The following is a 12,480-nucleotide window of genomic DNA, read 5'->3' on the forward strand; positions in this document are numbered from 1 at the left end:
ACTTTGATTTTTTTTTATTTATCTTTTCACTGCTGCTTTATTAATACTTATGGTATTAGTGAACTTTTTTGTACACGTTAGTTTTTACATCTTCATTATGTGATGATTTCTAGCATTTATTATTTATGTGAGACTATTATGTCCCTGTAGTGAGTGTTCACTTATCACATAGTTCACTATATTGTTATTTATTAAAAAATTCTCATAGTGCACTGTATGAACACCATTTAGACTAATTTTTTCTCTATACACTAGAATATTGCGCAAAATCACTTTTCTTTGTATTTGGTATAAAACAGCCTTCCTCAACCAGAGTTCTTCCTCAACCAGGGTTCCTTCAGAGGTTGCTAGGGGTTCCTTTAGAAGAGAGAATTGCCACATTGCCTGCACTGAACTCCAATGTACAGGGGTCCAGTGGTGTATTTAGGTTTTGTGCTGCCCTAGGCCTGACTAAACGCATGCACCCCCCTAATTTAAATACGACCCACCCCATCCTGTCGAGGCCACACCCCTTCCTGTTTAAGACCCACCCTATCATCTGTAAACCAAGCCCCTTCCTCTTTAGGCTTATTTGGCACCTTTCAGGGGGAACGGGTACCTGTTTCTGACAGGTACCCTTCCCCACTTCCGGGAGCCTGCGCTGTCCCCTCTGAAGTTTGCCCCCCCTCCTCCTTCCTCCACTGGGCCATTCAGAAAGTGCAACGCGCTTCGCACATGTGCAGTAGGGAACCGGTCGGTTTCCCTTACCATGAATGATAGTGGTAAAACCCGAGAGCCAATCCGAAAATCGGCTGAGGTGTCGACATCGCTGGACCCTGGGACAGGTAAGTGTCCTAATATTAAAAGTCAGCAGCTACAGTATTTGTAGCTGCTGAGTTTTATTGCTATCATGGGGGGGGGGGGGGGTCTCACTGTGCCCATCAATTGCAGCCTCACTGTGCCCCATCAAATGCAGCCACTGTGCCATCAAATGCAGCCACTGTGCCCCATCAAATGCAGCCACTGTGCCCATCAAACGCAGCCACTGTGCCCATCAAACGCAGCCACTGTGCCCATCAAATGCAGCCACTGTGCCCTCAAACGCAGCCACTGTACCCATCAAATGCTGCCACTGTGCTATCAAACGCAGCCACTGTGCCCATCAATTGCAGCCACTGTGCCCATCAATTGCAGCCACTGTGCCCATCAATTGCAGCCACTGTGCCCCATCAAACGCAGCCACTGTGCCCAAACGCAGCCACTGTGCCCATCAAACGCATCCACTGTGCCCATCAAATGTAGCCATTGTGCCATCAAACGCAGCCATTGTGCCATCAAACGCAGCCACTGTGCCCATCAAACGTAGCCACTGTGCCCATGAAACGTAGCCACTGTGCCCATCAAATGCTAACACTGTGCCCATCAAATGCTAACACTGTGCCCATCAAATGCTAACACTGTGCCCATCAATTGCAGCCACTGTGCCCATCAAACGCAGCCACTGTGCCCATCAAACGCATCCACTGTGCCCATCAAACACATCCACTGTGCCATCAAATGTAGCCATTGTGTCATCAAACGCAGCCATTGTGCCCATCAAACGTAGCCACTGTGCCCATCAAATGCTAACACTGTGCCCATCAAATGCTAACACTGTGCCCATCAAATGCCACTGTGCCCATCAAACGTAGCCACTGTGCCCATCAATTGCAGCCACTGTGCCCATCAAACGTAGCCACTGTGCCCATCAAATGCTAACACTGTGCCCATCAAATGCTAACACTGTGCCCATCAAATGCTAACACTGTGCCCATCAAACGTAGCCACTGTGCCCATCAAACGTAGCCACTGTGCCCATCAAATGCTGCCACTGCCAGTGCCCATAACACTGATATAATTTATTTAATCATTATACCTGCTGTCCTGGGGGTTTCCCTCGTGCTCCTCTCTCTCCTCTATCTGACGTCACAGCCAGATCCCGCCCCAGGGCCGAGGAGAAGATTCACTGCAGGGGAGGGTAGGCGGAGCTTAAGGCTCCACCTGTCACCTGCTGATTATAGAGGAGCGAGTGACACACGCCGCCCCCCCGCATGAGAAACACCCCCACCTGTCTTGCCGATTCCCGGATGCCGCCTCCCGCACACATGCAGCCCACGGCGGCCGGCTTTCTGTAGCGGCGCCGCGGTGTATGGGCGTGCTTGGCAGAGAGTGGGGGGGCGTGAGGTACACGCCCCCACCCTCTGCCAAGCACGCCCATACACCGCGGCGCCGCTACAGAAAGCCGGCTGCCTTGGGCTGCATGTGTGCGGGAGGCGACAGCGGGAGCCGGGAATCGGCAAGACGGGTGGGGGGGCTTCCTCTCATGCGGGGGGGCGGCCCTTTTCGCCGCCCCCCGCAAAGTGCCGCCCTAGGCCTAGGCCTTGTTGGCCTAGGCCAAAACACAGCCCTGCAGGGGTCACTAACATTTTCATTGTCTGTTTTACTTTTCTGGTCACTATTATTTGTTTCAGTTCTTGATTATTAAACTCTATTTTTTAAAAATTGCTGACAGGTAGGATTTTTATGACAATCTTCTATCATAAATATTTCCTCCTGCCTGTCGGCTGTCATGTTGTCTCTTTCGCCACGATCACGACAATCCTGTGCATGTACAGCACTGCATTCATTTAAGGCACCCAATCTGTGCCACGGTGATCTGACTCCTGTGCGCATGTGCGGGAGTGATGTCACTGGGGCAAAAGAGACAGAACCTGGTAGGAAGGCCGGTTGAAGATGGAAGTGCCTGGGACCCATGGGATTGGTGACTTCATAGTGCTAGAGGGCACATTATGACAGGTAAAGCAGTCCATAGATAAGTCTTTTTTTTTTTTTTTTTAATGTTCACCAGAGTGGGTTGAACAAAAAACAAAATGGACTTGATTTCTCCCAGGGCCGCTGTTAGAAAACATGGGGCCTCATACAGCCTACCTGATGGGGGCCCCAACCCGCCCCTGACCACGCATACCTGGCTAAAATCTTTTGTCTTCAATAGGGGACAAAAAGGGGCACTGGTGCTCAGTCAGGGGAGATGGGGGGTCCTGCTGCTTAGTGGGGAGAGATGTGGGGTCTTGGTGCTTAGTGGGGGGAAATGGGGGGGTGTCCGGGTGCTTAGTGGGGAGGGATGGTGGTCTTGTTGCTTGGGGGGGGTCCTGGTGCTTAGTGGGGGGAGATGGAGGGTCTTAGTGCTTAGTGGGGGGAGATGGGGGTCTTGTTGATTAGTGGGGGGAAATGGAGGGGTCCTGGAGGCACTGCGTGTCAGTGGGAGAAAGGGGGCACTGGTGCTAAGTGGAGGGAGAAGGGGGGTCCTGGTGGGCTTAGCGGGGGCCGATTAGGGGCACTGCCAGTCAGTGGGAGAAAGGGGGCACTGGTGCTAAGTGGAGGGAGATGGGGGGTCCTGTTATGCTTAGTGGGGGCAGATTGGGGGCACTGCCAGTCAGTGGGAGGGGGGGCACTATTGCCCAATGCCTGGCTGCTTGATCCATTTGGAATCCTGTAGTAGAAGAATCATCCCCTCTCAATGTTCTTCTTGTTTTGTTTTTCTTGTTGATCTTTCTTGTCTGAAGAGATGCTGGGGATGCCAATGCAGTGATAGCTCAGATGATTTCTGCTGCCAATTGTCAACAAGGAGCCGAAAGCAAAAGAAGGCTTCCTCTACTCACTTCTCTGCCAAGCTCTGACCGATGACCATCTAATGCAGAGCCCAGCAGAAGAGGCCAGTGGTGGAAGTCTTCCTTTGCTTACGCTTTTTGTTTACTTGGCTGAGCTATCACTGCACTGGCATCCCCAGCATCCCTCCAGGCCTGGGAATATGAGTTACCACCTGGGAGCCACGGGGGAACAACATTATGTACTTACAGTATATCGAAAATGTACTAAGCGTTTCGGGGGTCATGTCCCTTTCCTCAGAGACAAATCCTCTCTGAGGAAAGGGGCATGACCTCTAAAACAAGTCAGCCGATCAACCATCTGTTCCTAGGATGGGTTACATTGCGTTCAAGTTGGAGCAGATCATGTTTGCTTGAGGTTTTTGTATTGGCATGTGAGTATCCAATTGTCTATGTGGATTTAATAAAATTTACCAATGGTAATGCAGGAGCGCAACCCTTCACTTAACTGAATAAAAGAATTGCTGCTAACACCCACAAAGTGATTTTACCACACTCAATACAGGAATATATAAATCATAAATACAGTGTAGCGTAACTCAAATAAAATTATTGCTACCAATGCTATATCATAAGTATGCTCAAAAAATATAAAACCAAAAAAATAATTACATGCAAAATAGTAAGTCCACACCCCTGGGAGTATTTTATTACATGCATAGGGGCGGAGCTTGGAGCGTGACATCATCCCGTGGCATCTTAGATAGTGACTGTAAGCTGAAACCTGCTTTTTAATGCAAATATAATACTTTTTATCTCGCCGGCATGTTGGCATAGGAGACACGGAATAGTGGGAACGCTACACCTACATCCAGGGCTTTTTTTCAGCGGGAACGTGGAGGAACACAGTTCCGGCACCTTCAGCACTGTATGTAATGGCAAAGGGGTGCTGGGTTGTGTTATAGTGTCTATTGATGCTGGCTGCTGGGGGATCTATTGTTACTGGAGGTGCTATTTTTTGCAGGGGTTTATTGTTGCTGAGGGGGGACCTCATGTCTCTTGAAGCAATCTACTTTTGCAGGGGGAGGTTTGTTGTTGCTGGCGGGGGATCTATTGTTGCTGGGTGGGGTGGGGGTCAGTTGTTGTTGGGGGTGGGGGTATTTACTGTTGAGGGAGCAGTCTATTGTAGCTGGCTGCTGGAGGGTCTACTGATGCTGTCTGTGGGGGGGGGTCTGTTGTTGATGCCGGGGGTATTTTTGCAGGTGGTCCATTGTTGTCCATGTAAATGATTATTTACATGGACACTTTTATCTGTAAGACTAGATGGCCAGAGCTCCACCCCCCCCCCCCACCCCTTTTATATCTAAAGTCAAGAGTCACCCCACCCTCCCTTTACATCACAGCACACCCCCCCTTACCCCCTACAGCAGTGATGGCGAACCTTGGCACCCCAGATGTTTTGGAACTACATTTCCCATGATGCTCATGCACTCTGCAGTGTAGATGAGCATCATGGGAAATGTAGTTCCAAAACATCTGGGGTGCCAAGGTTCACCATCACTGCTCTACACTGTATTTATGATTTATATGTCATAGTAAAACATTCATTTAAAGAAAGTTATAAGACTTCTGGTGGACTCTATATTATTCTTTAGCTCACCTTCGTCTTATCATCCACAACACGCAAGCCATCAGCGGAGACCCATAGAATCGCTTTCACAGATTTCTTCCCAAGCTAGCCATGTAAAAATGAACACAAAACAAAACGTTAGCAACGGGAAATAAATTAAGCTGATTTTAGACTATATAAGCCCCTCTGAAAATGCAACAAAGTATCTAATTTTCTGTTCAATATGCTATACAGTATATGACCAACCTCGTTCCTTATATACAAGCCCTAAGCTTCCAAAGGAAAAAGTTCAGGTTTTTCTAGTTTCAAGTATTGGAATACGGAATGCTGTGTTATGTGAACATTCTGTACACTGATGAGCACAACTCCATACTGATCCTCTAAAAACCCTGGTGCCCAACCTGCGGCCCGAGGGCCACATGCAACCCTTTGATATATAATGTACAGCCCTGAGCAGTCTGTGGAGGAAACATTGATTAGGGTAATAGCATTGAGCTCTACTAGCCTCATGTAACATGTTCCCAGTTTCATATTGTCTTCTGCAGCATCTTCCCCACCAACAATGTATCCTGTCCTCACTCTCTGACCCTCATTCCCTCTATTAGGTCTGCAGTTTTCGGACAGTTCTCCCAAGCATCACACATTGAACATTATGTATGGCCCTTTGGTAATGTCAGGGGCCACATTTGAGGCCCCCTTTAGCTGATGAGTTGACAACCACTGATCTAAAAGTGCAGCATAAACTGTCGGTGCTATATAAACATAGCTCCCAACTGTCTCCGATTTCGAAGGACTGTCCCTGATATGGAGCAATGTCCCTCTGTCCCTCTTTCCCCCTCATTTGTCCCTCATTTTGGTCTGATCCATATAGTTGTATATAAAATGCACTTTTTATCTTTCAAAAAGTGTTTCCAGTGCTAAACCTTTCATCTGATTTCTAAATTGCTGCATTTGTAAATTTTAAAAGCCAATATAAAGGAATAGTAGTGATAAAAAAAAAGACCTTGTGGAATTAATTAACCTTTTTTAGGTTAATTCTCCTATAAGAGGGTGTGGCAGGGGGTGTGTCCTATGCCTACATACATTTGCTAGTAGGTGTCCCTCATTCTCATCTCTAAATGTTGGGAGGTATGTATAAATCCTGTATAATAATAATAATAATAATAATAATCTAAAAGCCAACCTTCACCCACTAGATGCCCCAGGAATCACCGCTATCCCCATGCAATCTAAAATTGTAAATTTTTTAGTCTATTTACCTTTTTTTCTCCTTTTCCTCCTTAGCCCCCTATGCAAGTCACATATCCCAGGATGCTTCACTTTCCATTCATAGTGGCTGGAGGAGAGTGGGCCCGGCATGCATCACCAGGGATTCAGGCTGCCTGAACCAGAAAGAGGCACCTGGCACCCAATACCAGCAACAAAGATGGCGGCACAGGACCCGGCTTGTGGCAGCAGCATGGTGAATCTTCTGGGCAGGTGAGTTTAGGAATTATTGATAACACTACCAAAAAGGTAAGGTGATCCTTGTTTCGAATCTTAGTCAGGACATTATCTGCATGGAGTTTGCTTGCATGGGTTTCCTCCAGGTAGTCAGGTTTCCTCCCACACTCCAACAACATACTGGTAGGTTAATTGGCTCCTGTCCATATTGGCCCTTGTATGTGTGTGCATGTACAGTATGTACTGTATGCGAGGTGAGGAACTTAGATTGTAAGCTCCTTGAGGACAGGAACAGGGATAACATACAATATGTAAAGAGCTGCATGAATTGTTGGCGCTGTATACTTGTAATAAATAATCAGTATTTTTACAGGTCTAGAAGCTCAACAAAGCGCTGCCAAATCCTACTGATCAGTCTATCTCTCGGCCTTTCCCTGATATGTACAGCTCCGGTATGAGTATTAAACTCATTTTGTAAAGGCGCTCTCTTTAGTTTTCATTTCAAACAAATTCAGCATCTTGTTCTAAAGGAATATTTGAGGTAAATGTATCGCACAAAGGCTTTAGGCCTGTGAAGACCCAGCAGGTGAGTAACCGAATCTTCAGAAGGTTGAGGAAGGTTATAAACCTGAGATGGTTTGCAGTATACCATTAGCTATTGGCCAGTAGTGTTGGATTACTTGGCATGAAATATGAAATACAGTACCCTCCGCTTCCGAGCTTCTCAAACACACATTGTCTCATGCAGAATAAATATTATAGTAAAGTCCAGCTAAACTTTGAATCAGCTAAATACATTCCAGGTGCATCAAAACTAAAGGTGTGCATCACTTTACTGCTTGTTTTCTTTAGGCTACTTTCACACTGGAGGCTTTTTTCAGGTGTTTTAGCGCTAGAAATAGCGCCTGAAAACCGCCTCCCCTGCCACCCCAGTGTGAAAGCCCTCAGCGTGCTTGCGGGACAGGAAAAAAAAAGTCCCGCAAGCAGCATCTTTGGGGCAGTGTAGGAGCAGTAATAAGGAGGTGTAATACAGCGTTCCTAAACCGCCCCTGCCCATTGGAATGAATGGGCAGCGATTCGGAAGCGCTGCAACACGGACACTTTTAACCTTTTTCTTCGGCCGCTAGCGGGGGCTAAAAGCACAGCTAAAATGACGGTAAAGCGTCAGACTGACTAAAGTGTGTCATCTGCTAGCATGATCCAGAGAAGAACCCTTGCCCGCCTTGAAAGCAGTGGTCTCTCTGCAGAGGTCTGCTATGCTCCCTGATGAGTGAGAACCAGAGCTTTCCAATCAGAGGGGGGCATGTGTTTTACTGATTGCAGAGATATAGAAGTGGCTCAGCAGAAAGGGTGTCAGACCTCTGCAGAGATCCCACTGCTTCCACACAGAGAGCAAGAGTCCTTCTCTGTAGAATGCTGGCAGCGGGCTCTACTCAGGCTGTGACTGCTTTCTGTTACATTGGTTCAGCTTGGACCTGTGAGATCCTTGCGAAAGCTGGAAATCATTGTCAGAGGCAACGTTACTGCAGTAATCTCTGCTAGCTTCCTAGTCCTGTGCAGAGCGGCTGTTTTACTGCTTCCTAAACATAGGTGGCTGCCCACTTGGCACGGGTGCCATTCAGAGAACACTTTGCATTTCCTCAATTAATATAAAGAGTTCTGTGATTGGTTGAAATGGAGAGGCGGGGTCTGAGCAGCCCCGATCCTCCTCTTCTGGGGTCCCCTGTCAGTGTTCCTGGCTCCTTCTTCCTGCTGAGTGCCCCATAGCAAGCCACTTGCTATGGGGGCACTGAAGCATGCTCATTCCCGAGTACGGTTCGGCCTGTCCCTCGCTCCCTCCTTACTGGCTGTGAATGACAGTAGCGGGAGCCAAAGGCTCCTGCTGCTGTCTTTTAGCCAATGAGGAGGGAGAGAGCGGAGAGAGCCCCTGCTCTTGTGCACATAGCTGGATCAAGATTGGGCTCGGGTAAGTATTGGAGGGAGATTAGGTGGGGATCTGCATACAGAAGGTTATTTACCTTAATGCAAAGAATTCATTAAAGGCGAAGCACAGCCCATTTGGTTCATTTTGGCTGTACTTCTCATTTGGATCACAGGAGTGCAGTTTGTTGGCTGATGACACAGAGCTGGTCCAGGCACGGGAATATAGCGACCGTATGGTCAGGATATACCCACATGCCTGGACTGGCACCGGGCCCAGGCTCTCAGAGACCGATCCCACCCCCTCCACAGCCCAGCGCTCCTTTGAGCAGGGAGGAGCCAGAGCAGAGAGCGGTAACTGACAGTGACCAGCTCTCTGCTCAGGAAGACCTGAGAACCGAGCGATTGGCGGTGTGTTTGATCGCTCAGTTCTCAGTCTTAGAGTTGGCGGGGGACCGATGCAGCATCCACCTAGGTAAGTATGATTCAAGAAAAAAACAAATTCCTATACTTCTCTTTTAAGATAAAAAAAAAACTTCTGCCTTTAGAACCACTTTAAGGGTAATAGGACCAACTCGTTTTCATACCTAACAATAATGAACCGCAGCACAATGGATACAAACATTGGAGCTTGCTATGCTAAAAAAACTGACTTGTAGTTAAAAAATTAGGTAAAAATAAATGAATTCACTTTTTACTACAGGGAATACAAAGAAATGTATTTAAAGCGGTGAAAATAAACAATACCGGCAGCAATCCCCAGCACGCCCCTGAAAGCTCATCTCTGATTGGTTGCTGAACAAGGCGACATGATATTATATTAAGCCGGCAGTGTTTCTGTCTCTTTCATGTACATTTTTTGGGCAATTTCCTAATTCCTCACATACAGGCAAGCCTTTCATCTTATCTTCAGAGAACCCAGAGCTGCAGATTTCCTGGCCTTCTAATTCCCTCTGTGCAGAGCACACTTCTTATGCAAATATATTTATTGGTGTCACTTCAGGTTCTTCAAAGGAACTGCTGCTGACATTCAAAAGGATGGCCGGGGAGATGGCAGGTCTTCGCTGCTGGACTGTGCCAGTCAGTCTGCCTTACCCCCCTTTAATCCCTTCTTTGCCATTAAATTTTAAATCCCGCACTCAGTGGTCTTGCTGTCAATTTATTTTCTCACCAATTTGAGCTTCTTGACGGCATCCTCGCATACATGCATGCCTCGCGATTCCTCCACCTCCACGTGCCCCAGGTACTGCGCACACACACAAAAAAAAAAAAAAAGGAACACATTACTGAAAGTCACGAGAGACAAGGGATAATTCAAAGGAATGACATTAAACACAACAGTGCGGCAATAATGACAGATGAACACTAGAGGGCAGTATACACCACAATGACAGGAAGCAAGAACTATTTAACTACTTGCCATCCAAGCCAATTCTGACACTTCTTTACATGTAAAAATCATCATCTTTTGCTAGAAAATTACTCAGAACCCCTAAACATTATATATATTTTTAGCAGGTGGTCATTGCATTTTTTTTTTTATTACACGGCATTAGCACAGCATTTTTTCAAATGCAGTTTTTTTGGGGAAAAAAAAAAACTTTCATGACTTAAAAAAAAAAAACACACATTTACCCCAATTTTTTGTAGAATATAAAGGATGATGTTACGCCAAGTAAATAGATACCCAACATGTCACACTTTAAAACTGCACACACTGGAATGGCACCAAACTTTGGTACTTAAAGCGAAGCTCCGCCCATCCCTGAAAAAATTAACAGCCAGCAGCTACACATACTGCACATACTTACCTGTCCTGGAGTCCAGCGATGTCGGCACCCCAGCTGATGTTTTCATCAGCTGTCGGGTGCTGCTGCCGCCATTGCGGGTAAGGGAATCCCACAGTGTAGACTTGTGGCTTCACGCCCGGAACCCTACTGCGCATGCGCGAGGCTCAGCTCTCTCCTACTTGCCTGGCGGCGGGGGAAGGAGGAGGGAGTCGAGCTGCTGGCGTAATTCACCGTGGCCGGAAGTGGGGACAGGATGTCTTTGACAGGCAGGTATCTGCTCCCCCTCTCCTCCGAAAGGTGCCAAATGTGGCACCAGAGAGGGAGGAGGAGGGGGGACAAGTGAGCAGAAGTTCCACTTTTGGGTAGAACTCCACTTTAAAAATCTCCATAGATGACATTTTAATTTTTTTTTTACAGGTTATAGAGTTACACCTTCACCCCTTCCCCGCCAGTATCATTAGTACAGTGACAGTGCATATTTTTACCACTGATCACTGTATTAGTCTCACTGGTTTCCAAAAGTAGTGTCAAAAGTATCAGTTAGGTGTCAGACTTGTCCAACGCAGTATTGCAGTCCCGCTATAAGTCGCTGATTGCCGCCATTACTAGTAAAAATAAATAAAATATACCCATAGTTTTTAGATGCCATAACTTTTACACAAACCAATCAATATACGCTTATTAGGATTTGTTTTACCAAAAATATGTAGCAGAATACATATTGGCCAAAATTGATTAAGAAATTAGATTTTCTTTTAAAAAATTTATTGGATATGTTTTATAGCAGAAAGTAAAAAAGATTGTTTTTTTATTTTCAAAATTGTCGGTCTTTCTTTGTTTCTAGCGCAAAATATAAAAACCACAGAGGTGATCAAATACCACCAAAAGAAAGCTCTATTTGTGGGGAAAAAAGGACATCAATTTTATTTTGGTACAGTGATGCACAACTGCGCAATTGTCTTTTAAAATAACACAGTGCCGTATCGCAAAAAATGGCCTGGTCAGGAAGGGGGGTAAATCTTCCAGAGCTGAAGTGGTTGTAAAGCTTTTTTTTTTTGGTATTAAAATAACAAACACCTCTATACTTACCTGTTCTGTGCAATGCTTTTGCACAGAGCAGCCCCAATCCTTTTGTACTGGGGTCCCCCGCCGGTGTTCCAGGCCCCTTCTCTTCATCGGGTGCCTCCACGGAAAGCCGTTTTCCTTGGGGACATTCGTGCATGCTTGCTATAGAGCTACCCTGTCTGCGTCTATTGACACAGACAGCGAGACTCGGCCCCGCCCCCATGTCACAGGATTTGATTGACAGCGGATGGAGCCAATGGCTCCTGCTGCTATCAATCTGTCCATTGAGGAGAGAGACAGCGGCTGAAGCTGCTGAACTCGTGCACTTTGCTGGATCAGATCGGGCTCAGGTAAGAAAAATAGGGGGTGAGGGGGGGCAGCTGCAGCACAGAAGGTTTTTCACCTTAATGCATAGAATGCAGAAACCTTAAGGCTTTAAAACCAGTTTAAGTTTTGACAATAAAACCTGGAAGTTGATTGGTTTCTCTGCAGATTTTGCACTCTCCAGTTTTGGTAAATCAACCCCTTTGCATTCTGGGAAAGGATAATATGAATTGCATGAATGGTGGCACAACTCTTTCACACTCGCAGCGGCTGATATTAATCCCAGCAGCACTGGAATGTTGGTGCCGCGGACTGGACCCAGTGGGGAGAAAATGTCTACACTATACAGCAGCCAGCCAGACATGGGACACAAGTCTTTAATTTTTGCTGCATAACGAAAAAATAAATAAATTCAAAGCAGAACTAAACCCAACGATTTAACGGTTTCCAAAAACTGTTACATTCAAGGCACGCTGTGAATAATAACTGTCATGATTGCTTGTGTGCCTAACCAAACTGTCAAACCATCAAATGGCTGGTGTCATAACTGATCACATGTGCAGCACCAACTGTAGATCAAACAGAGGCCAAGATGGCAGCTTCCTTGGCTGTAAAGAATGGGAGGGTTTAGTTCCACTTTAACTAAACTTCAGCTTTAATAAATCCATACCCATTTTTACTATAT

The 12,480-nt window shown here is 46.5% G+C and overlaps 1 protein-coding gene across 1 annotated transcript in view; it reads right to left on the minus strand.

Moving 5' to 3' along the window:
* NUMBL (NUMB like endocytic adaptor protein) overlaps positions 1 to 12,480 on the minus strand; it is a 135,256-nt gene that overhangs the window by 15,516 nt on the left and 107,260 nt on the right. The window contains exons 4-5 of the mRNA XM_073598526.1: positions 9,788 to 9,862; positions 5,284 to 5,358 (exon numbers count right to left, since the gene is read on the minus strand). Of these exons, the coding sequence (XP_073454627.1) occupies positions 5,284 to 5,358; positions 9,788 to 9,862 (150 nt within the window). The remainder of the gene's footprint in view (positions 1 to 5,283; positions 5,359 to 9,787; positions 9,863 to 12,480) is intronic.

This window comes from Aquarana catesbeiana, linkage group LG09, assembly GCF_042186555.1.
Source record: "Aquarana catesbeiana isolate 2022-GZ linkage group LG09, ASM4218655v1, whole genome shotgun sequence".
Classification (NCBI taxonomy): Eukaryota; Metazoa; Chordata; class Amphibia; order Anura; family Ranidae; genus Aquarana; species Aquarana catesbeiana.